Source organism: Melanerpes formicivorus, unplaced genomic scaffold (assembly GCF_026170545.1).
Source record: "Melanerpes formicivorus ecotype bairdi unplaced genomic scaffold, bMelFor1.0.p_v2 SCAF_5, whole genome shotgun sequence".
NCBI classification, from domain to species: Eukaryota; Metazoa; Chordata; class Aves; order Piciformes; family Picidae; genus Melanerpes; species Melanerpes formicivorus.
Genome location: NW_027142357.1, coordinates 9,727,400 through 9,752,030, shown reverse-complemented (window position 1 = coordinate 9,752,030; position 24,631 = coordinate 9,727,400). Strand labels below are relative to the sequence as shown.

The window sequence follows — 24,631 nt, the reverse complement described above, 5'->3', positions numbered from 1 at the left end:
AGTAGATTATGTTATTATATCTAGTGGGATAAGCAAAAATTTCAGTGGTGTCAGGAAGCTGCTGTGCTAAAATTAAATGACTCTTTGGGACATGTATGGCCAACCACACTTAGAACAATTGCTTTGAAGCTTGGTTGATACTTGATGACCTGTTCTGAAATGTAGTCAAACCTATGGTGATTAAATAGGATCCAGGCCCATTTTAATTCGGTGTTTAAGATTTTTTCCTTCTTTCTTGGAGTCTAAGCTTGGCATATAATGGGAATATTCAATACAAGAAAAGGAGAAATAAAGGGGAAGGGAGTGTCCTTTTAGGCTCTTCCCTCTTTACTCCAAAAACCCCTGCACCAGGAGATGGTTGAGTCCCTCACCTCCTGCCTATTTCCCATTGCAGTGCCCAGGATCACAGCCCTGTGTCTCTAAAGCCAAGTGGGAACAAGCCTAGAAGTGTAATGGTGGGGAAGACTGGGAAGGAGGAATTTCTGGTTTCTGGCCATGCTGTGATGGTCAGTGGTGGCCTGTGTCAGATGTGCATTCCCAGCTTCTGGCTCTGTGCCGCATCTGAAACGGGCATTGAGGAGGGTGCAGGAGGATAGAAGGATGCAGAAGGGTGTGGCAGTGGGTAGGGGTATGCAACAAGGTGCAGGAGGATGCAGGGGTGCGCAGTGGGGTGCAGGAGGATGTGGGAAGATGTGTGAAAGTACAAGAGGATGTGGGAGAGTGTAGGAGGGTGTGCGAGGATGCGAGAGGGTGCAGGAGGGCTCAGGAGGGTCCAGCACGCAATAGGAGGGAGCAGGAGGGCTCGGGGTGATACAGCAGAGAGCAGGATGGTGCAGGAGGGTCGAGGAAGATGCAGCAGTGAGCAGAAGATGTGGCAGAGAGCAGGAGGGCTCAGGAGGGTGCAGGCGAGTGCAGGTGGTCTTAGGAAGACGCAGGAAGATGCAGGCAGGAGCAGACGCTCCCCACGTGGAGACGCCGCGGCAGCGGCGGCCGGGCCAGGACGACGGGGCGGTGGGGGAGGCGCGGCAGTCGGCAGTGCCACTCTCCGCCGGCAGCGGCGCTGCGGGACCGGGGCCAGGACCGGGGCCGGGGCTAGGGCTGGGGCGGGCCGATCTTGGGGCGGGCCGAGCCCATCCTGGGCCGCCCAGCGCGCCTCTCCAGCGGCGCTGATGGGGCTGGGGTCCTGGCTGCGATCGCTGGGTGGATGCTGCGGATGCTGCCGAGGGGAGGCGGCGCCGGCCGAGAAGGAGCCTTTGATCAGGTGAGAGCCCCCCCGGCCCCTTCCTTAACTCGCGGTCCTCTTGGAGGGATGGGGCTGTGCCCCCCCTCGCCTTGCGCAGGTGGAAGGATGTCCTGGTCCACAGCCACCTATGTGCCCCCCATCGTCCCCACTCCGGCAGCGGCCGGGCCCCTTCCCGCAGGTTGGCTGGCACAAGCCCAGCCCCGTTTTCCCCCAACCCATTCTCCAGTGCTTTTACTGGAACCTCCGCGGGGCCATCTCTCCGCTGCTAGAGCCGGAGAGGCTCGAACGGCGTTGTGCCGGCAGTAACAAGCTGCCGGGTCGGCTCGGGGGTTTCTGACACCGGGCATGCAGGGAAGGTTGCTGCCGGCCATGGGCGGGGGTTTGTGGCTGAGCTGCGGCAATCAAACCCAGAGCGGCATCCCTGCCGTGTTCCCATGCCCCCCTTGCCATAGGAACCGTCCAGCTTTTGTCTTTCCAGGGTGGGATTTCAATAGAGGAGGCCGAGGCGCTGAACAAAAAGGGGATCCCCGCATCACTAGGCAGGGGGCCAGATCCCACCATCTGCACAGAGCTCCGCTCCGGGGTCGAGGATGCTGGAAAGGAGAGAGCAAGGCACTGCTGGAACCAGCTTTATGTGAAAGCAGCGTGTCTGCCGATGCTTGCAGAGCAGATCTTTCTCTCCCGCTGTCGGTTGTATCCGTCTTGTGGACGGAGCCTGGGGTCGGGGGTGGAGAGTGTGTGTTTGTGTATGAAAAGATGAAGCTCCGAGTTGTGGAGCTGGGAGCTGTGCGAGCATGTAAGGAGGTTTGGCGTGTTGCAAAACATCCATGTGTGGGGTTTGTGGCACCTCTTCTTCCTTCCTCAGCTGCCAGCCAGGGTCCTGGCTGCCTCAGATGTCTGCAGTGGGTACCCCAGCCCTGGGACAGTGCAGGGACTATGCCTTCTCTGGGACACCAGTGGGACAGAGGCATTTCAAGGAGGAGGGTGGGATGCTCCCAGTGTGGCCTACATAATTCGTAGCGGAGCCAGCAACAGGGTTTGAAATGTCCTGGTTTCATGCTGTTAAAGGAGTTATCTAAATATCAACCAGATAATCCTGAGCACGGGGCCTTCTGCTCAGGAAATTGGCATTAACCTAACACAAGCCAAGTTCATGTGTGGAGAGGCTCCTTGCTGGTCAGGGCAGCTGTCCCTCACTGGGCACCTTTCTTTAGTAATGTGCCTTCTGCTGGCGAGCCAATTAATGCTGGCTGTAAGCAGGAAAGCCTGTATAAATGCTGGGCATTCAGAAGGCACCTGCTCTTGCACAAGTGTGCCAGTGTAATTGAGCTACCAGCCTAATCGCTGGCTTGTCCCTCTACAGGAGACATTAGGGTTTCATTTCATAGGGGGGATCTTGCAGAAGCACACTGGCTTGTACTTTCATTTTTATTGCAGTGCTGTTTCAAATGAGTGACTTGCTTGAGATTTCAGATCTTTTAGCAGAGTTTCAGCTTTTGGAAGCTAGTGTCACTAGCAAAATGTTGACTTGATATGACTTTTCACCTTATTTTCCCCAAGAGGAGTGGTTGCAGCCTCATAAACTCAATGTGTCAAAGAAGAGAGCAGTGCGGAGGAGGTGATGTGTGTATAAATAGGTCCGTAAGTTACCCAAGTGTGTACGAGGCTGGCTGTAACCCGTGACAAGGGCAGTGAGAGCAGCCAGTGTTGCACATGGAGGTGGAGATGAGCACAGCTGTAGGCACAGTGCTAGTGTGGAGCTGGGATAAGAAACCCTGGTCAAAGCCAGGAGGCCAGGCTGCTGCAGCAGCACAGCATCCAGGCTGCCTGGCTGTCTCTCCATGCACAAAGGTGGGATCTGGCTTGGATGGTGAGAATGTGGGCTCTGAGTCCTAGAGCAAGTATAATCTGGACCCAATGTGTCCTGGAACAGAAACTTGTCAATGAAGCATTAGCTCACTGTTTCCTGGACAAAGCCCAGAGTGTGAAATGGTCTGAGTCCCTTCTGGTCTGATGGAGGCTCCTGTAACCTGGAAAGCAGGCTGCCATTCAGGCGTTCCATTTTCCCCCTCCCGTTTCTTCATTTTAAATGTTGCTTGGAACCTCCAGCATGCTGTGGAGGTGCTCACTGTTGGCAGATCTCTCCATGCTTGCATGGGTTTGCTAGCTTCTGGGCATTGCCTGCTGGTTGCTCCATGCCATGATCTGGAAAGTGATGCATTGGGAAGTGTTTTGCAAGCTGCGAGGGAGTGGCTTGTATAAGTTAAGGCATGTTAATGTTATTGCAAATACTGTTTTTCCAAATAAGTCAGATGTTAAGGAAACCAGCAAGCCACTGAGTGGGAAGAAGCCTCTGGAAGACATGTTGGAACCAAACTCATGCTAATGAAACAGCTGGCTCCTGAATGATCCCTTCTAGGCTGGGATCCTGCCTGCTCCACCTTTGAAAGGTGGTTTGAGTGAATCCATGCTGGCTCCAGTGTAGGACTGTCAGAGTTATGCCATCCACACCCTCCAAGTTACGTTTGTTTGTTTAGTGAGAGATTATAAGAGATTATCTTTTCCCTTACTACCTGTTGCTCAGGTTTTGGTTTGTTGACAGGTCTAATAAACCTTCCTGCAGGAATGCTGATGTGACTTTTTTTTTTTTTTCTTTCAATTTTACCTATTCTCCTCTTAGCATTTTTTAATGGCTTGACATCATGGCTAAAGTGCCCACAGGGTTATCTGAAGTTTCCCTGTATGCTAAAGGAATGGGGTTTGGGTAGCAAATAGAATAAGCAATGGGTTGCTCTAACAAGGAGTGCCCAGTGATTGCCATGGGATGGCTGATGAGACTGTAGGGTAAGGCTGAAAATACTTCTCTGTTTGTGTTGTTCTGCTCAAGTGTCTGGACATCTTGATTACAAACATTACAGAAATCCTCTGCTAAGAGTTCTCCTGGCAGAACTGAATAACCCTATACAAAAAATACACTCATCCCAGTAGCACCATAAAACCATAAACCACCGAAGGGTGTAGAGCAAAGCTTCTTGCCTCAGCAGGGACAGCCTTTCCAGAAGATGATGCTCTGCTTTGCTGACCACTAAACAAATCAAGCCTGGAATTCACAAGCAGGCTGAGGATGTTTCCATTCCCAAATAATGATGGGGCTAAATGTTCTTTCTGTGCTTTGGCACAGGTCCTTGTGCAGCTCAGTGCATTGTTGTCCCTCTCAAGTAGGAGCTGCTGCAGCCAGGGGCACCTGTGAAGATTGCCTGCAAGATGCATTAGGGTTTGGACTGCTGAGGGGGGAAGAGAGCTGCAGGGTCACACAGAAACATGCTCATGGAGTTGGGACCCCTGGAAAGCATCCAGTCCAACCCTCGCTTGAGCAGGGTCAGCTGGAGCAGGCTGCCCAGGACCCTGTCCAGTCAGGTTTGGAGTGTTTTCAAGGATGGAAATTCCACAACCTCTCTAGGCAGCCTCTACCAATGTTTAGCCACCCTTCTGATGATTAAACAGAATTTCCTGTATTTCAGTGGGTGTCCTCTCATAAAACACCACTGAGGAGGGTCTGGCTCCATCTTCTTTGCTCCCTCTCATCAGGGAGCCATCTCTTCCTCTGGCTAACCAGACCCAGCTCTCTCAGCAGAGGTGGCACATGTTTTGTGTGAAATAAAACTGTCCAGTGGCACTGCCTTTGGTGACAAGATGGGTAGAAACTGCTCCTTTAGTCAAGAGGCAATAAAGAGGTGTTCATAGGCCTCTCCTTGCCTGCTGCCCTACTCACAAAGTCTCTATGGGGACAGACCATGCTGCTGGGATCTTGGCACAACTGCAGGGTTAGCTGGGCAGGGATAAAATACCCTCTAGAGCTGCTGGGATTTCTGAGTCTTAGTTAATTAGAACTGTTCCCATGTAAAGTTCAGAGAGGCTGGGAGGGCTTGTCCAGGGTTTAGGTTGAGAAGGTGCGACGGGAAGCAGGGCAGGGGGCTGCAGGAGCAATGAAGAGATGCCACCTTTCACCCTGGCAGATAGATGCTCACAGTGCCTTCATCCTAGCTGCTCAGTAGACAGTGTCTTTAGTGAATTTGTGTGTCTGACAGTCTTTTGTAGCAGCTCTGCCTGGTTTCAGCCATGGCTTGTGTGATCAGGATGTTTGCCAAGGTAAAAAACATTTGACAGTCTTCCTATTCCCTACTTTTCCTCCCCTCTCCCAGGCAGGCCATTGGGCTGTGAGAGAGGATGTCACAGCTTCCCTTGGGAAGGTAAAAGGAGGCAGCATGATGCTGCAGTAGCTAACACTGCCTTGTCTCTCCCCCTGTCTGCAGTAACAACAACCCCTACGCCTCATTTGGAGCCACGCTGGCACGGGATGAGGAGCAGAACCTGTGGAGCACCCCACACGATGTGACGCACACGGAGGCGGACGACGATCGGGTGCTGTACAACATGATCGTGGTCAGGAACCAGCTGGACAAGGACTCAGAGGTGAGGCGGCGCCGCTCCTCCTGCTCAGTTTCACCATCCACCGAGGCTTGGTGCTTTGGGGTGCCTTTATTTAAGCGCTCATTAAGCTGCTGCAAGGGCCTCAAAGTCCCCCAGGGTGGCTCCTGTGGTAGCTTTAGGCTATGCCTTTAAAAATTTTTGCACAGATCCTTAACAGAAAGTAGTAAAACTGTAAATTAATCACTGTTGGGTGTAAAAAAGAAAATAAAGATAATTCTAAACAATCCCACTGGAGAGATAGTGACCATAGGATTTAGTTCACAAAACAATTTCTCTCTCTTCTTGCTTCTTCGCTCTGGGAGAGATACTAACTTGCTTCTGCTTGACCTTGGCTGCATTGTTTTGGCTGAGTCTAAGTCCCTCTGCTCCTTTCTCTTGTCCCTTTTATGTACAGAGGAGTAAGGGGGAAGCAGAGAGGGAGAAGCTAGTAGTTTCCCCTGGTCTTTGACCAGAGGGATCCTTGTGCTGTTTATTAATTGTAAATACATGTAAATATTGTAAATACTGTATATTTTGTACTGTATATTTTGCACATACTTATTGCATTTCATTATAGAGTGTAGTTTTGCTTGTCAATACAGCTTTCATTTGCTTCCAATGGAGCTGGTTTGGCAAGTTTAATGTTGGGGGGGGGGGAAATTTTCAACCCACCACACTCCTGTAGACATCAGGTCTTCCTATCTTCTCTCATGCCCTCTGTATCTACTCTGTCACCTTTCATCCAGTATCTGGTGTGGATGCATCTGTATCATCTCATCCCTTGGGGATGTCTCTGGCAGCTGAGTCAGGAGAGCCACCCTGCATGCTTGCAGGCATTTCTACCACCACCTACAAACTTGTAGTGGTAGCACTGGGAGCCTCAGCTTGATTTCCTGGCTTTACTGGCTGTTTTGTTTGGGTTTTTTTGTGTGTCTGGTTTGGTGTTTCTGTGATGGGACTGGCATTAGCCCTGCCTGCAGTGGTGTTTGCCTGGCAGTGGCAGCACCTGGAGCTGAGCTGCTGCTCCAGTGGCGTGTCAAGTTAGATACTCCTCTAATGGGTTATGTGGCAATTACTGAGGAGCAGAGAGCTGGCACAGCTCTCATGGCATGAGGGAAAATCGTCACTGTTACATAAAGGCTGTTCTGCAGCCCTGGTTTCCTTCAGTGCAAAGGAGATTTCAGCAGCCTGATTAGGAGCAGGCTGTAGCAAACAGTGACACAGTTTTTTTGCCTCTCTGATCGCTTTTAAGGCTTTGAAATGTTTGCAGGAAAGCCTAGAGGCTTCACATTTAATTTCAGCATGATCCTACTGCAAGGCTGCAACTCTTCCTGCAGTGATAGTCCCCTCAACCCAAAAGCTAGTTCGTCTTTCCCAAGAAGTCCAGAGGTACAGCTGAGAGCAAAACCACAGTTTTTAAAACCTAAAATGATGTAATGTATACTGTTGGCCAGAGTCCCCATGGAATGTTTTGGGATTTTTTTGGTGAGAACTAGATTAATTGTGGTGTTTAAAATAGATGGGTTTGTAACAATGCATGTAGAAGTGCAGGGATCTTTTTCTCTCTCCACCGCTGTTTTGTTTACTTTGTCATTGCTTGTCTTAGAGAAGACAGGAAGCTTCAATCAGTTCAAAACTGGCTGAAGGAATAAAGGACAAGTCTGTTTAGGAGGCTTCACCAGTCCTGAGCTGTTGTAGAGCTGGGTGTATTTCAGGGCAGCACTGATTCCAGCCTGCAAACATGTGAGTGGACTATTAGCTCGATGTAGGGCTCATTATGAGGCAGGCCTCATAAAGGGTGTTACTAGTTATGAAACACTACCATAAGTGGATAGGCTGCTAAAAAGACATTTCCCTGGGCAAAGGAAAGTTGTGACAGTCTTGCTCAGCTTGTGGGTGAGCAGGAAAGCACTCCTGCACCTCCCAGTCCCAAACTCAACACACCTGCTTCTCCTAAATCCAGCACTTTTGCCCTGTTTGCAGCATGTCTGGAGGGGGTTTAGTGGGTCTGAACAGTTGCTGTGCCTGTGAGTGCGAAAGGAAACTACAAAGGGCATGAGTCTTCCTCTCCACAACAAACATAAGAACATGTGTCCTGTTTTTTCATGCAGTGCAACTAATAAAAGAGCATGAGGAGTACACCATCAGGCTGACTTTGAAGAAAGCCAACACACAATACACTTGATTTGAATTATGGCACAGTGCCCTTTGCATCTAGTGATGGCCAACCTGTCTGCAGTCTCTATTTTTTTAGGGAGACTGCAATTTCCAGTTGCACCTTTTTCTGGACAGCAGGACAGGGAGGGACTTGGCTGGCAAGGCCAACATTCCTGCATTTAGCCCTGGGTGCTGAGATCTCTCCTTATTCCAGTGAGTATTTCAAAACAGGCCAGATTGTGCTGCCCTCCCTTCCTTATGAGACTGAGAGGGAGAAGAAAAAACCCCAATTGCAAAACAGCACTGGGCTGCAAAAGCCATAATCTGCTTTGGGAGCTGCTCTGCTCCCAAAGTCCCTGGGGAGAGCATGTGGATGCTGCAGGACAGCGAACTGAGGAGCAGTTTCGTGTTTGCGCAGTACACAAGCATGACAAAACCACAGGTTCTTTTTTCCCTCTCGGTTAAAATCAGACTGAAAGGACAGCTGCTCCCTGTATTTCTGCTCCTTCAGTGAACAAAGGCATTTCAGTGTTCCATGCACTTACTCTATGCTTTGCCATTCCCTACCTTTATCATAGCAGTTTCCTGCCACACAAGACTTTGGAAGGATCCCAAAAAGCAGGTTGCTCTCTATCATGTGTGCTTTATCTGTATGGCACAAGCTCAGCCCCAAACCAATATCGTGTTTTTCTTAATCTGCCCAAGACACTTCTGCTTTCCTGGGAACCTTCTCTTTTAAAATGGTTGTTCACATAGTGACAAAGTGCTGTGATCTAGGATGGGAGAAGCAGTGGGCCAGGATGCAGTGGTGACATCAACGCAGAGCTGGAGGCCAGTGAGCATGATCCAGGATGGCTCTTTCCTGGCCAGGACACCTCTGTATTGTGGATTGCTGAAATAGATAAACCAAACTATGTGTGTAAAGGGCCAGGCACTCTGACACCAAGTGCACCCTGAAGCTCAGTCAAGTTTCTGTGTGTTAGATCATTTGTGATGGGGCTGCCAGCAACTGACAACATTGGTGTTCTCCTTCAGGGCCAGTTCCTCACCCCTGCCATGGGGCTGGACCAACACCCAATCTATGCAGACTTGTTTCTTCTTCCTGCCTCTTCCCAACAGCCCTGCTCCAGGAAATTTGGCAGCTCCAGCCCAAACTCAGTCTGACCTTAGTTTGGTAAGGATGGCATGGCTGCTCCACCCTGCTCCTCACTGATCTAGGGCAGCAAGCTCTTCAAAGCAAGCACCATGATGTCCTGGGTGGGGTTTCAACGCCCACTTGTTCAATGCCATGTGCTGGGAGTGACAGCTCATGGGGCCATGAACTGAGGTGGAGCCTGCTGGAGAACCTAACTGTTGGCAAACCCACTGTGCAATAGGTAGATGAGGCAGGGTTTGCTGGAGCCTCCTAAAATCATATGGACTGAGGAAGCTGCCACTTGGCGTTTCTCTCTGCTTGAGGCCAATGAGTGTAATTTGCTTGGATGCACTTTCAGAAGCAAAGTGTGGCTGAGGGTGTGCACTGAGAAAACCAGAAAAGCTGTTGCTGAAGGGCTGACTTAAGGGGCTAGTAAAAGTGATGCAGCCTTTGGAGATCAAAGCTGTCAGCAAAACTTTTGAAGGTTGGCAGTCAACATTTCAAACATTGAGAAAACATTTGTTTCCAACTGCTGCTCTGCAGTGTCATTGAACTTGGAGTGTAAAGTAAAAATCTGGGGTTGAAATGAGGACCCCTAGGAAAACAGGATGTTATTTGAAGCTGCCTAGGTACAGTCCAAATCACTGTTTCAGCATGTACCCTGCCAGTGCAGAGGAATGTGTTTTATGGGGAAGGTAGACTACTGTGTCTCCACTGCCAACAGCAAGAGCTCGGCTTATTTGGCTTATGTGCATGGTGTTGCAGATACCTGTCTCCATGAGGACCAGTTTGTGGTGGCCCTGGTGCCTCTGTGTCCTCTGATGGAGTGCATGGAGTTACCCAGCAGTGGCAGAAAGTCTGAGCTGTTGCACCAATACTGGCTTTAGAGAAGGAGCCAGGTTTAGGGCAGCTATGCTGTGGGTCTCAGAGCAGGAAGTACAGGAAGGGTTTTTTTATGACAAAGGGAAAAACACTGTTTTTATGGCTTATTGTAAATGCAGTGTTTCCTTCTTTTTTTGGCTTATTCCCTGGGGGGAGGTTGGATCATAAACCCCACTAGCAAAGACAATTCCTCAGCCTGTGTCTCTGCTGGGGGCCTGGCTAGCAGAGCTGCATAGGCATGATCCTCTCAGCAAGCCCATTAATGAACTGACAAGGCCTATTTTTCTGCTTCCTCCTCTCCTACAGGATTATTCTTTTTTTAACAGGTCCCAGATAAGGTCAGTATTGTGACATGCTGTTGCTGGGGCACAGAGAGGTGACAGGATTTGCCCAGGCTTGGGGATGCTGGTCAGGGAACCCAAACGGACCCTCTTAACGGCTGCATGCCTCTCTTAAAACCAGATCCAGTTTAAACATGCTCTAAACTGAGATGTGGGTTGATGGTTCAATAGATGAGCATGGACCTAGAGTTTGTATTTATTCAATTACTTCCAGTGGAGCTAGTTGCAGAGACAGAGGTGGGAACATCCCTGGCTGTGGCATGGTACTCACCTGGACTGGTATGTTGCAGTATGTCCCTGACAACTCTGTTCTGACTGAATTTCCAAAATAATTCTTGACCAGAAGGGTGACACCAATTGCTTTCAAGAGAATAAAGGAGAAGGCTTTGGTAGAGGATTGCTCTGGCAACATAAGGACACCTACTTACTAAACAGGGCATTTCCATATGAGCAGGGATGGAAAGTTGGGCAGTGCTTGCCTGCTCTCCTGGCACATTCTATCCTGGAGCTCTCACTTATGTACCAACCTGGCTTCCATTTCTTGTCCAGTGTTTCCTCACTTCCATTCAGCGTTTGCAGAGTTAGTACATCACACTGCAGAGTCTGGGGAAGTTTTCTGGGTAAATGAAGGGCTGAGAGCTCAGAGGAGGGAGGCAATGGGGCTTCCCTACTGCTTCCAGGATAGTCTTCACTCATGTACAAAGGGTTTTCCCCCGGTGTGTGTTTTCCCCTGCTATGTAGGTTTAACAGGGCAAAAATGGTTGCAAAAACACAGGGACAGGATCTGCAACCTGCTTTGGTTTCCTGTTGTTGGTTCAGATTTTGGGAAAAGAGTATTTTTTGTGAAGGATTGACTTTGGATGTATTGCTGGGCTGTCCCATACCCATAGGAACTCCGAGGGGGTAATTTCACAGGTTTGTGTGCAAGAAGCCTCCTCATCACTCCAGGTGCAGGAAACAGGACAGAGAAATGCAATGTGAAGCCAGGTTTTGGGAGAGAGCTGCTTGTCCAGCACCTGCTTACAGGCTCAGACACCTCACTGCAAGCAGGTCTGGTAGAGAACCAGCCTGGGATGAAGCACTGGGGGCAGCCTGCTCCAGGGCTGCCCAAGGACCTGTGTGCTCTGTCCTGCATTTTGCCAGTGCCCTGGTAAGCTGCAGCCATCCCTGTCCCAGCTGAGGGAGTGGGGGTTTGGCATGGAGCCCTGGCTGCCTGCCCTGGGGCTGCCCAGCAGTGGATGCTGAGTAGCCTCAGCCTCGTGATGCTGCCCAGCCCCTACCAAATGCTCTTTCCACATGGTCACATCTTGGTGACTCATGGGACGTGCATGGGGAACACCCTCCCCAATGTCTCTGAAGTTGTCCATTCTTATGTGCCAGCAGAACAAGCTTTGCTATTCCTTTGCTGTGTAGTTAAAGGGAGATGGTTTATAAATTAGTTTTGGGGGTGGAAAGATGCTCTTAAATTTATTTCCTCATTAAAGCAGCACAGAGGACAGCCCTCTGCTCACAACATTTAGGATGTCTCTGCTACAAGGAATCACCTGGGACAACTCAGGCTGGTGGAGAGCAGGGCATGAGTTCCTTCAAGAGCTCAGCCTGCCTCTGAGGCCAACTTCATTCTGATAAAGTCTGCTGTCTCCAGTTGGTTTTCAATGACTGGCACCATCTGCAGCACACTACTCCCAGCTTTCTTTACAGAAATTTAAACACACCCAGCTCTGTGCTCAGGCAAAAGAAATCCCACCAAAACAAAAGGTGTAGCCCTAGGTACTACTGTTACACATATTTTTCTGTTCCAAAGCTGCTTCCTTACATACTCCCCAAACTCTTCATCAACAGAATACTGGTCCCCTGGGACCGTATTCGCTTTTATAATGCAGCTCAGTAACTCTGATGTACAAGAAAGCTGTAACCTAGATTCCCTTCAAACAAAAATAGACAAGGGAAAACCATGCTGCTCTTAATCCAGAGAAAATCGGAGAACATCTTCCCTGCATGTTTAGCTTAGTGAGGAGTCTGGCTTGCTACCATGGGGGTAAATCCCTGCAGCCCTGAAAGCTGCTGCCTGGTGTCAGCAGACCTCATTTTGAGAAGAGGAGCATCTTTTCCATCTCCTCCCCCAGCTAATTCAGCAGTGTGAAGCAGGCCTGTAATCACAGTGGCTGTGTCCATCGATCGATGTTCTGCCTTAAAGCACTTGTTTATCTCTGCAGGAGACACATCTTATTTCCCCACCACATGTCTATGCTAATTTGTTCTTTCTGCTTGCACCACGAGGTCACAAGTGGGCTGAGACATTTCTGAGGATCCCTGCTTGCAGTGACCAAGGCTCTGTGCAGCCTTTTAGTATCTTTTTAAAAACTGTCAAGTTTGCAATAAAGTTCCACTAAGTTTTAATACAATAAATCCCTTCCTTTCTTTTTCACTGAGAGGAGGTCAGTTCCTATCTATGAGCATGCATCATGAGAGAGGGCTATGGAGGCATTTTGATAGGAGGCTGCTGTCCTACGTGAGCAGTAAAGCTGTTCTCAAGTACCACTGCAGTCAAGAGAAATGTGCCTCTGATCAGCAAAACTAGCTCGTTTTGAGCAGCAACACAAAGCTAAAAACAAAGGTGATTGATTTTGCTCTCTGAGGGGACAAGTGGTGCAGACTAGAGTGTCTGTAGGCAGAGTGGTGTTTCTTCCCCTGCTCTCCTGACCTGAATTCACCAGTGTCTTAACCCACCAGCTGCTTCTTCCAAAGCATAATCTCCAAGGGCTTCCTGCAGCTATCGCTGGACTAGAAAACAGATCCATTATTTAATTCTCTGCAGTTGTGGTGTGCCAACCAGGTTCAGGGGAAAAAAACACTGAGAAATCTCCAGCTTTTTATGGAATCAGTTCAAGTCTGAAGGGACCAGGTATCAGACAAACCGTGGCATTTCTAACACAGAACCTGCCTTTGTGGGTATTGTTTAACCTCTTTGAACCCAGTTCTTCACATAGGAAAATCCCAGGGAGACAGCACAGATTAACACCCATTTATTCTACAAGAGTAATCTGGTGCTGAGAAATTAGATTAATTAAGGCCATTAGTGCAGGGAAATGAACTGATTGATGGTATATGGAAGTTCTGTGAATGCTTCTGTACATGCATCCTGTGCAGTGTGTTCAGTGATTAAACTCAGCTGGGAAAAGTGCACCTGTTTTCGTGCAGAATGCATACATTTCCCCAGGAATTCTTACTTGTACAGATGTGCTTAATTGTGCTGCTGTGACTGTGATGAATAACCTCAAAACCTTCCCTTGCAGACAGTGTCCCATTATAAAGCTTGAGGTCAAGTGCAGGAGTTTAAGCTGTGTAGTTAAGTGAGGCATTAATGGCAGCAACCGACAGCCACTAATAGTTACTATGTCAAATGACTCCAGCTCAGCCCTCAACCTTCCACGTGCATCCCACTTCTTTGCTCTGTAAAGTAGGGCATGTTACTCTTCAAAAAGTTGATGATTCTTGTTTTCTAGTGCTTTTGAAAGCCTACTTGCTCCAGTTAAATGCCAAAGAGAGGGCTGAGTAGTTTGGAGAAGCCATTGTGTGCGTGACCCTACTGAAAGCAGTAACTATTTTTCTGGGTTTTGGTTTCCAGTGGGCTGTCATCAGCTGTAAGAAAATGTGTCATGCCAGGTTAACTGCAAGGATATGAAAAGAAGGTGTTGCAATAGTTTGTAGAAGCTAATCATTAATATGTGATTGTGATTTCTCAAACTGTAAAGGCCAAATAAGGCATTGCCACAACCTCAGGTTTTGATACTACCTGGGGTGTCAAGGTTTGATGGATCAAAGGGTTTTGGATCAAAGATACTGAAGTCTCTCAGATGAGCTACATGTAGAAGTTCATATTGTTCTTTCATCTAGGACATGACTACTACGTGAAAGGCGGTTGTAGTGAGGTGGTTGTCAGTCTCTTCTTCCTAATAGCAAGTGATAGGATGAGAGAAAATAACCTTGAGTCGTACTAGAGGAGGTGTAGGTTAGATATTCAAAGAAACTTCTTCACTGAAAGGGATGGATATCAGACACTAGAAAAGGCTCCCCAGGGAGGTGACTGAATCACCATCCTTGAGGGTGTTTAATAGACACAAAGAGGCTAAGGGGCATGGATTAGCACCTGACTTGGTAGAGTTAGATAATGATTGGACTTGAGGATCTTAAAGCTCTTTTCCAGCCACAACGATTCGGTGATTCTGTAATTTCCAGCACAGCACTGGAATTACATTCTTTGCTTATGACTGAGGAAACTACTTTGGTCATCAGCAATGCCTAAGCTAAATTCTGTAATCTCATTTCAAGGCAACTGGATGTCTGTTTTGTGCGTGCAGAGAAGATATAGAGGTACTGTACCAAACATCAAGATAAAATGTTCTATGGTGGTCAGTATAATTTCTTCCAGGGGCAGCAGCAGTCTGGCCATTGACCTTTCCACTGCAGTCCCAACATCAACAGTCCAACTCTGCCTCTGTTTCTGAAAACTGAAATTCCTAGAAAAGCAGCAGAAACCTCCCTGCATGCAAATGACTGTGTGTCTTTTATCCCTGTGCTTTGCAGGAATGGCAAAAGCTCAACTATGATATTTATACCTTACGGCAGACCCGGAAAGAAGTGAGAAGCAGGTGGAAACACATTTTGGAGGATTTAGGTAAGCCAGAGAACAGAAGGATGTCATTTGTGTTGTGCCAAATAAGAGGTCCCACAACGGTTGAAGATGGAAACAGCTTCACAAAATCATACTGATAGAGGAGAGAGGGAGGAAAATATAACAAGGCTGCTCAGCAGTGCCATCAGGAAGCCCCCATGGCAGCTGAGAGCTTCTGGGAGGCTTTCCAGGGCTCACGCATGGCTGAGAGGAGATAGTGCCACCGTGTCTGTAGGCACATCACAAAACTCACAAACCATGACCAGCAGGAAAGCCTTTCAAGCCCATGCATGCACACTCATCCATTTCAAGCTTCCTTGTGCAACCTTGGCAGGAATACCTGGGAGTTCAGCCTGGTTTTTTCTAAACGAGATAAGCAGGAAAAAATGAATATTCCTTTCAGATTTGAATGCAGATACATCTGTTCTCCTTCCTTAGCCCATGCCAGCTGATCAGAGCTAAACCACCCACTCTGTTTGCTTCTAAGTGAACTTGAAATATTTTTTCACCAAATGAAATTGCTCAACAGTGGCCCTCCTACTCCTGCTATTTCCTAGCCTGTAAACAGTGAACTGCACCCACCAGGCCTGTGTGCTCAGCTGCTGCTCCTCTGGAGAAGGCAGTGATTGGTGTACCCTGCTTTTCCCCATGGCACTGCACACAGCATGTGACACTCGGGCCAAGGAGACGTGTGGTATCAGCATGTCAGCTCGGTGACTCGCACAGGCTCTGGAGGTGGTTGGCAGCTAACGATAGGAGGTTGTGCGAGTCGAGTGCACTTGTTGGGCCGTTCAAGGATATTCTCACTGGGAGCAAAAGAGATGAGTATCTCAGCTGCTCCTGTCTTACCTGCCCTTCTGGCATCTGGATGGGAGGAACATTATAAATTCATAACTAGGTATCAGTATTCATCTTCACCCAGGTGCTCCTGCAGCCTGTGCACATCAAACACAGGAGGCATCACTTGACATCTTTACATCTGTTACCGCATGTTGACAAATGCTCTTCCACATCTCTCTCACGTCTGCAGTGGCTCTGGAGCTGTTTTGCAAAGGATGGGGGAGCTCAAGGCTAGGGCTCACTTGGCCTTAGCAGTCGTGATGTACAATCAGATACCTTTCCTTATCTAGACCTGTGCTTTGATCATAAGTCCACCACTATCTCCATATGTGTTTTCAGGTGAGATGTGACAGCTCCAGCTCCATGGACCTGAACAGAGTTAATGGTAGCCATTACACATAAAGATCCCTGCATTCATTCTCCTCCCTGTTTCCTTCCCTGGACACCCTTCCCATAAGAGGTGCTGACTACTACAGGAATCCATGCAGCCTTTATTGCCACAGGTTTTTTATCACTGTCACCTCCTAACAACATGTAGGTGTAATCACTGGGCTGCTCAGGAATCCCAACTAGCCCTGAAAGCTCTGGCAGTGTCAGGAACGTGCAGGAGCTGAGTCAACGCCCTGGGTGTGGATATTCATACATCTTCTCTGGAAAACTAGTGCTGCACTAGAAACTTGCTCAGAATGGATTTATGTTTTTTTTCCCCTCCACTAGCAAGCTCATACCTGCCCCAAGTGCAGATGTGGAGCATACCTCAAAGAAACACTAGTTTGAGCAAATAGGGAACACAGCAGTCCAAAACAGAGAGGGAATAAGGAGCCATGCAAAAGACTGAAGGATTCAGAGATGATCCTGCACAGCTGTTTGACTCAATTCTGTAACACATCTCCCTCCCAGGTTTCCAGAAGGAAGCAGACTCCCTCTTGTCAGTGACCAAACTCAGCATCATTAGTGACTCTCAGAACATGGGCAAGGCCCGGGACATCCTGTTAAGGTTGTCTGAGGAGACAAACATCTTCCCAACCAGCTGGGAGCTTTCTGAGCGCTACCTCTTTGTGGTGGTGAGTAGCTCTGAGCATGCCTTCCTCCCCACTGCCCTGTATCTGCAAGTGAGCTCACATGACGGGGAGCAGATACAGGTGAACTGCACCAGAAGACACTCACATGATGGTATCCTGGGCATCCCTGTGAATTGTTACACTTGTAACCTGACTGTTCAGCTTCCTTGGAAAGGTTAGTGCTGTAGCACTACAAATTTGCCCCGTCCTCACCAGCTTCCTTTAAGCCTGTGTAACTAAGTGCTCTTGCAGTCTGTTAATGAAGTGGGAAAAGATTAGACCTAATGCTTGACTTAATCTGAAAGCTGCTATGGAGGGAAGACCCTCACTGGGGAGCTGCCCAAAGCAGCCTGTAGTGACTGTAAAACGCTGTTGCTTTGGCAGGATCGGCTCATAGCTCTGGATGCTGCAGATGAGTTCTTCAAGATGGCCAGCACGGTGTATCCAAAGAGACCCAGCGGGGAAAGAACGGACGATAGCCAGAAGACCCCACAGCATCTCTCTGTTGTGGTACCCTGAAGAAAGTGCCTTGCTGGTGCAAGATGGACTTCATATTTCCCTCCTCTGCTAAAGGGTTTGCACGAGTAGTGCTGCTCCTTGTTTTCGTGCAGAGAAGTGAGTGGGCCAGCTGGAGCAGTGCAAGGAGGTCAGCCAGCCATGTCCCACAAGGAGGGCACTGGAAAGTGGATGCTGGCCCTGAAGTGCTCCCAAGCAGAAGGGAGCAAGGACTGCTGTAGCATAGCCCAGGTGGTAGACCTCTAGCTGAGTAGTGTGTGCACTAGGCATGTGGGGAACCCAACTTCAAGGCGTTCCTACCAGTAGCTGCAAAAGTTGAGCTGTCCCTAGCTACAAGCACTGTGAAGAGATCTGTGTTTCCACCTTCTGCTGGTATCTGCCACTGTCCCGTCCCTCCACCCCACTAGCTAGAAGGATGAGCAAGGAAGGAAAAATACCTCAGCTGTCTACAACTCCCTGATGTTTCTCTGTGCACTGGTCCTCTTCCTCATCCCTTGCCCTGGCAGCCCCACTGGGCAGGTCCTGGGGAATCCTGCAAAGAGGCCAGAACACTGCGTAGCTGGGAGGGGAGTTAGCGCTGGGCAGCAAAGCCTTGGCTCAGCGCTGCATTTAGGTGCTGTGTTCTCTGCTATTAGTGGTCTGGAGGCATTTGTGTCAAGGAGTGCTCAGCCTGACATCTTAAATGGAGGTAGGTTTTAGGAGGGTGCCAAGGTCAGAACTGCTGAGAATTTGGCTCCTGTGATACCCTCAGATTGGTTGCCCAACATCTTAATTAATTTCTGGAAGCTTTGATCTCAGCTGCATAAAGAAACTCCACTATAAAGCTGCATGTACTGTCAATATGTGCTGTCCCTGCTGTTAATGAGGATTTGTAATGGACATCCTTTATATCTCGGGGCTGTGTCTGATAATGAGCAATAATTTTAAAACACTGGATTTAATAGTTTAAAAACAAGTGGAAATTCTTCACTGGTTAACCCACATGCTGCTAAGTGGCCAGTTGAAAGTGCTGGTTACACAGGACCTCCCAAAACAGCAAAACAGAGCTTTTATTTGTCTATACTTGCAGTGTTTGAAAGAGATAGATATATATATATTTATGAATTGTTTCTGTTTATCAGTCTTCCTGGGAAACATTTCTGTCAGTTCAGGACCTCAGTGAAAACTGAGTTTAATAAACAAACCACACTGCAAACCCAACGGTTCTTACTCTCTCTGTAACCCTGGTCAGGCAGCAGCATTTAGCTTGACTGATGATAGCAAAAGGGTTGAGGTGTTTGTAGAGCATATGCCTCTGTGACCTGATCTCCACACACTTACAGTTGCTCGTTGACCTGAAATAGGGTTGTTTGCCAGCCTAAGGCCTAAGACCAAAGTCTCTGTAGGAGATGATGGGGATTTAATTTCATTTAATTTCAGTGAGATTTGGAGCTAAGTGCCCAGTTCCCATTGATTTTAATTTATTTATTTTTAATAGTAGAAGCTCAGCGGCACTTTGGAAAACCTCTCATGTTTTTATAGAAAATAAACCTCAGTGCACGCAACTCCAGGGTCTGAGTTGAAAAAAAATCTGTTGCAGAAACAGAAAGATCTGGTGGTCTGAGGAACACCATGCCAAAGGACACAACACCACCCAAAAGTCAGCCCGTGGGATATTACCACTTTAGAGTACCATATGTTACATAGAGCCACCTGATGAGTCCTAAAATCTCACAGGCGAGGAGATACAAAATCATACAGAATCACCAAGGTTGGAGGAGACCTCAAAGATCATCAAGTCCAACCTGTCACCACAGACCTCATGACTAAACCATGGCACCAAGTGCCACGTCCAATCCCCTTTTGAACACCTCCAGGGATGGTAACTCCATCACCTCTCTCGGCAGCCCATTCCAATGGCTAACGACTCTCTCAGTGAAGAACTTTCTCCTCACCTCGAGCCTAAACTTCCCCTGGCACAGCTTGAGACTGTGTCCTCTTGTTCCGGTGCTGTTTTCTTGGGAGAAGAGACCAACCCCCTCCTGGCTACAACCTCCCTTCAGGTAGTTGTAGACCTAAAGGGTGGTTGTACCTTGCGAGCTGTGGTGCTGCTTGTTCTGGTGACAGAGTTCAATGTTAAAAACGTTTGCAGAACCATTCTTGCTGATACCTGCAGCTGTGAAACTGGTTCTGATCTCAACAAAACACATTTTGGACAGGAACTGCCTAAAAGGGACCATAACCCTTAATCCAGAGCCAAGGTTTTATGAGGAAGGGCAGCTGTTTAGTCTGGAAAAGAGGACTGGGAGGACATTTTACTGTTTGCAAATATCTGAAGGGTGGATGTCAAGAGGAAGGGGACAGTCTTTTATCAGTGATACCCTGTGAAAAGATGAGGGGCAATGGACACAAACTGGAACAAAGGAAGCTCCACCTCAACGTGAGGAAAAACTTCTTTATGGTGAGGGTGACAGAGCACTGGAACAGGCTGCCCAGAGAGGTTGTGAAGTCCCCTGTGGATGCACTCCTGGGTGACCTGCCTTAGGTGCTCCTGCTTTGGCAGGAGGGTTGGGCCGTGATTCTGTGATTCTAATTAGGATCTCTGAATGAGGGCTTTGCACAGGGGAAATGCTGAGTTTCTAAGCAGGGCCACAGGGTGGAGCAGGAATTAACACAGAAGCAGACTGGAGCAGAGCTGCTCACTCCTGCGCATCAGGGACTTGTGCATCAAAAGAGGTCTGTCAGTCCCAGCACTCAGTGGTGATGTGGTAACCTGCAAATGTTGCAAACCAGCCTTGGGATAAATACAAGGATGCAGAACTTCCAAAATCTGCAACTTGAAAAATGACAGAAGTCCGAGCTCAAGTTTGTAACTGTTCATCTTAGTAGGAAATGCCCTCTCTTTCATGCACCTGAGGTAGCAGACTGAAATCCCATATTGCAGTCAACAAAATGCAGAGAGCAATTGGCCTTTTCTAACCTGCACAGAGCTTACCAGGGTGATGCACCTCTAAAACTTTTATTTTGATCAGATTTGGGCTTTCTCTTCTGCCAGGAGAAGAAAACTCAACTATGCTTGTCTCCAAGCAAGCCTATGACTGTATCTTAGGAACCAGCAGTAGAGGAACCCACCTGAAGCCCAAGAGAAAGCACACACTATAGGGTTCAGCTACCAGAGAGTTGCTTATTGATAGTGGCCTGCCAGAGGTGTTTAAAAGAGTTATTTAGGCTCAAGCAGCAGAAAAATTACTCATATCTATCCAGCAGAGATGTTGGGACTCTCCTGTTTAATGGCAAGAACAAAGATGAGAAAAGAAGTGCAAACACATCTCCCAAAGAAGTCCATTCCAGATTTTGGGCAAATTAAAATCATTGACACTGACAAGGGAAAGGCTCTGGGCAGCACGTGCATTTTGGGTGTCAAATTGAGAGGATGAGATTAAACCAAGAAGGTGTTCAGGTGGCAAAAACAAGTCAGACACACAGTGTAGCATCCCCCCCTAGAGATGTTGCAGCACAAACTCGGTCTCATAGACCTCTGGGTGGACAGGCTTCCCCACCAAATAGATCAGGGCACCTCATTAGGCAGCAAATTCCTCTCCATCAAGACAGATACAATAAAGATTTCATTAAATGTATAAATCTTGAACAGCATCCTAGTCAGAGGGTACCTGGTGATTTTCTTGTTTGATGCACCATGCAGACCTACAGCTGCCATTCAGATGGGCTTGAGACTCCCCTAGGATTTGTATCACCTCAACACTTGTACAGATATCCTTGACATCTTACAGATCTCAGGTGCCACTAGAGCACAAATCTTATGTGGAGTGGCTGAGTGAATTGAGATTGTTGATCCTGGAGAAAAGGAGACTCAAAAGGAGACCTTACTGCTCTCTACAAGCGATTAAGAGGTTGTAGCAAGATAGGGGTTGGTCTGTTCTCTCAACTAACGAACAATAGGAGAAGAGGAAATGGCCTCAAGTTGCACCAGGAGAGGTTTAAAATGGCTGTTAGGAAAAAAAAAATTCACTGAAAGGGTTGTCTAACTTTGGAACAGGCTGCCCAGGGAAGTGGTGGAGTCACCATCCCTGGAGGGATGTGGTGCTGAGGGACATAGTTTGGTGGTGATTTGGCAGTGCTGGGCTGTTAGACCTCATGATCTTAAAGATCTCTTCAAACGAAAATGATTCCATGACTGAGACTCTGGATAGCCACATGTGGGGAGCCAAATCCTGCCCAGAGCCAGCAAAGCCTGCCAGCAGCTGCCTGGGAAGTTGTAAAACAGCCCAGTGAACACCAGGTGCCACTGTTCCCTTAGCCGTGCTGCAACACGCTGAGGGAAATCATCTTTCCAGCGCAAGGAAAGTATTTCCAACCTTTTCCTGCATGCATCCAGTCTCTCAACCTTTCAAGAATTTGCTTTCTGTTAAAGGTTGGGGTTTAGATGTCTCCTTCTCTGGAGTCATTGAAGCCCCACCTGTACACCACCCTTTGCAATCTGCTCTAGGTGAACCTGCTCTGGCAGGGGACTTGGACTAGATGATCTCCAGAGGTCAGTTTCAAAACCTGTCATTCTGTGTGATTTAATAATTGCTCTGATGCTCTCCAGGAGACAGTAGTGAGCCCATCTCTCTTTCAAAGGCTTGCAGGGCTGTGGCCAGGGCCTCTGTTGCTGCTTGGAAATGGCACTTGGCATGTGGCTGGCTACTGTAGGAATTAGCATGTTCATTAAGAATGTTTATTTTTCTAAATACAGCATGACTTTGGCACCCCCCTTCCTTCACCAGGAAAGGAAAAAATGTCAAACATTCATTACAATGAGTGATTTGAGAGGGTTTAAAGTACCTCTGGGTTCACCTGGCTTTTGGATACAAAATCAAGTTGAGGGTAAAAAAAAAGTGTTTAACTAATTAGGTTGGAAGGGACCCTCAAGGGTCATCTCATCCAACCTCCCTGCAATGAGCAAGGACATTTAACTAGATCAGGTTGCTCAGGGCCCCGTTGAGTTTGGCCTTGAATGTCTCCATCTTCGGGGCCTCCACCCCATCTTTGGGCAACCTGTTCCAGTGTTTCACTGTGAAGAGTTTCTTGCTAAAGTCTGTTTCAACAGAAAGGAAGGAAACAAAAATGAAGGAAAGTAACGGAGGGGAGGAGGGGGGAGAAAGGGGCAGCACATTTTATTTCTGTTCATAAGCCACAGACATGCACCACTTGAGTTTCCTTTTCCTACACCACAGCAGAAGCAGACACAGCAAACAGTTCATGTGTTAAGTTGAAACAGATAATCACTGGGCACTGATTTACACTAACTGATGGTCTAAGCTTCCTTTTCCACCAGCACCTGTGTGGTTATTTCAGACATTGCCTATATCAACCAGGCTGCAGAGCAAATGTGGAAAAACACTTGTGCGTCATCTTTGGCCAATGTGTTGATTTAACAGTGGCTGAGCAAAATGTTTTCATTTCTTTGGGCCATGGGGAACAATACTGTAGAATTCCCTAAGTTAAAGTTAGGAATTAGGTATGAAACATTTGCTGCCTGTAGTAGAGACTAGCTAAAACCAATAGAACATTTTACAGACCATTTTTGCTGTGCATTTGCACACATGCTTTCTTCTCTTTATTCCAAATTTTCTTAGGATGGACATCATGAATTTGGCAAGGTGAGAGAGGAAAAAGAAATCTTGCTGAAAATTCGGCTGTGAGCTGTAAGACAGGCAGAAGGTGGCAGTAGAGGTTTTTGCTAAAGGCTAGGGAAGCAGTAGGCAAAAAGAGATGGGAAGCAGTGGCCTGAAAGGAGTCAGACTTTCCATTTTACTTGCTGTGGATGTAAATCGAAGTGTAAGTTCTGATAAATAATGAGAATGGACATGGGAAAGAAAACTGTCATCTTTGAAATTTCAGCTATAGGAAAAATTACCATTTCAAACCACTCGGTTTCAATCATTTCTAATGTTAGAAATTCCAACACTTACATACTCTTCCTGGAGGGAAAGCTTGTACTTTTCTAATCTAATGAGGCTCAGGAATGTTTGGTACTGATGACTGATGATCAGTAACGTTTGTTACCATGACTAACCACGAAATAGATCTCCAAAAGCATTTCTCTTGAAGACAAACAACGATTTTTGCATGAGGAGTCCTCGTTAGGCAAGTTATGGATTATCAGAAACATTTACCTTGTGGGCACATCCAGGGAGGAGCTGCCCTTGCACAAGGGAGGCCATGGAGAAATCTGCTCAGTGACTGCTCTTAAATGCCCTAGGAAAAGACTTCTGTAGCCAAAGGCTTGTCTGTTTTTCCTGTCAGTTGGTCTAACCAAATGTACCACCTCTCCCCACAAGCCTGATCCCTCTAAGAACAGTCATTTTTCAAAATGATAGCAAATTCAAGGGAGTATTTTGTCTTATTTGGATCAGGAAAGGAAGATGCCCTGTAGGCACCCTTGATGTGATAGGATCCCGGCAACATTAAAATAAGCAGATTTAGTCAAGCTAGGAAAGAGCCAAAGAAGTAGAGCCATATCAAAGCAAAGGCAAGAGGGCAGCAAATGGAAGCAAATGGGCACAGCCCAGTCAGTGCCCAAGAAAAGGGAAGAGTATTTGGAGGGTGGTGAAGACTGTGTAACTGTACACTGTCAGTGCCAAAGTACATTGCAATGGCACAGTAGAGTGCATCATCTGGGTAGCACCAGCAGGATGAAATGTGTCTGAATATGCCTGAATACCCATCTTTAAAACCCATCATCATTTTTTGGCTCAGTAGCTGATCGGGACCGCTCGTCCGGAACCGCTCCGCTTAAGCTGTGAGTTTCTCGGGGTTTTTCTTTTGCTTTTGCTTTTGCTTTCCTTTCGGGGCTTCGCGGGTCGGGAGGACTGCTAGTAGGGGGAGGAGCCGGCAGGATCGTGCTCACGAGAGCCTGCACGGGTCACGGGAGCCTGACGTCAGCCGCGGCAGTTTTAAAAGCCGCCCGGGCTGTGCGCGCGGCGCCATTTTGGCTCAGTAGCTAGGCTAGCAGCCGGGTGACAAAAAAAAAAAAAAAAAAAAAAAAAAAAAAAAAAAATATCCCAAACAGAAAACCCGAACCTTAAACATTGCATCATGGTCGTCACTCGGACGAAGGGTAAAAAAGCAGCATCTGCCCAGACAGAGCTGTTTCACCAACATGCTGGAGTCCAGGCTGTCAGCTGCAGAGAGTGCTTCAGCCTGGCACTTGGAATAGAGGGGGAGGGAGAGGACAGCTGTGTCCGGTGTGAGCAGGTGAATTTTCTCCTCAGCATGGTGGCAGAGCTGAAGGATGAAGTGGCCGAGCTGAAGGAGGAGGTAGCTAGG

The 24,631-nt window shown here is 47.9% G+C and overlaps 1 protein-coding gene across 1 annotated transcript; it reads left to right on the top strand.

Annotated features, from left to right (window-relative positions):
• The first annotated feature begins 1,128 nt into the window (after positions 1–1,128).
• On the top strand, positions 1,129–18,160 carry MREG (melanoregulin). Its single transcript, XM_068138016.1, has 5 exons — positions 1,129–1,261; positions 5,557–5,716; positions 14,816–14,906; positions 16,644–16,807; positions 17,189–18,160. Exons 1-5 carry the CDS (start codon positions 1,170–1,172, stop codon positions 17,321–17,323), a joined length of 642 nt encoding a protein of 213 aa, XP_067994117.1. The 5' UTR covers positions 1,129–1,169; the 3' UTR covers positions 17,324–18,160.
• The last annotated feature ends 6,471 nt before the right edge of the window (positions 18,161–24,631 follow it).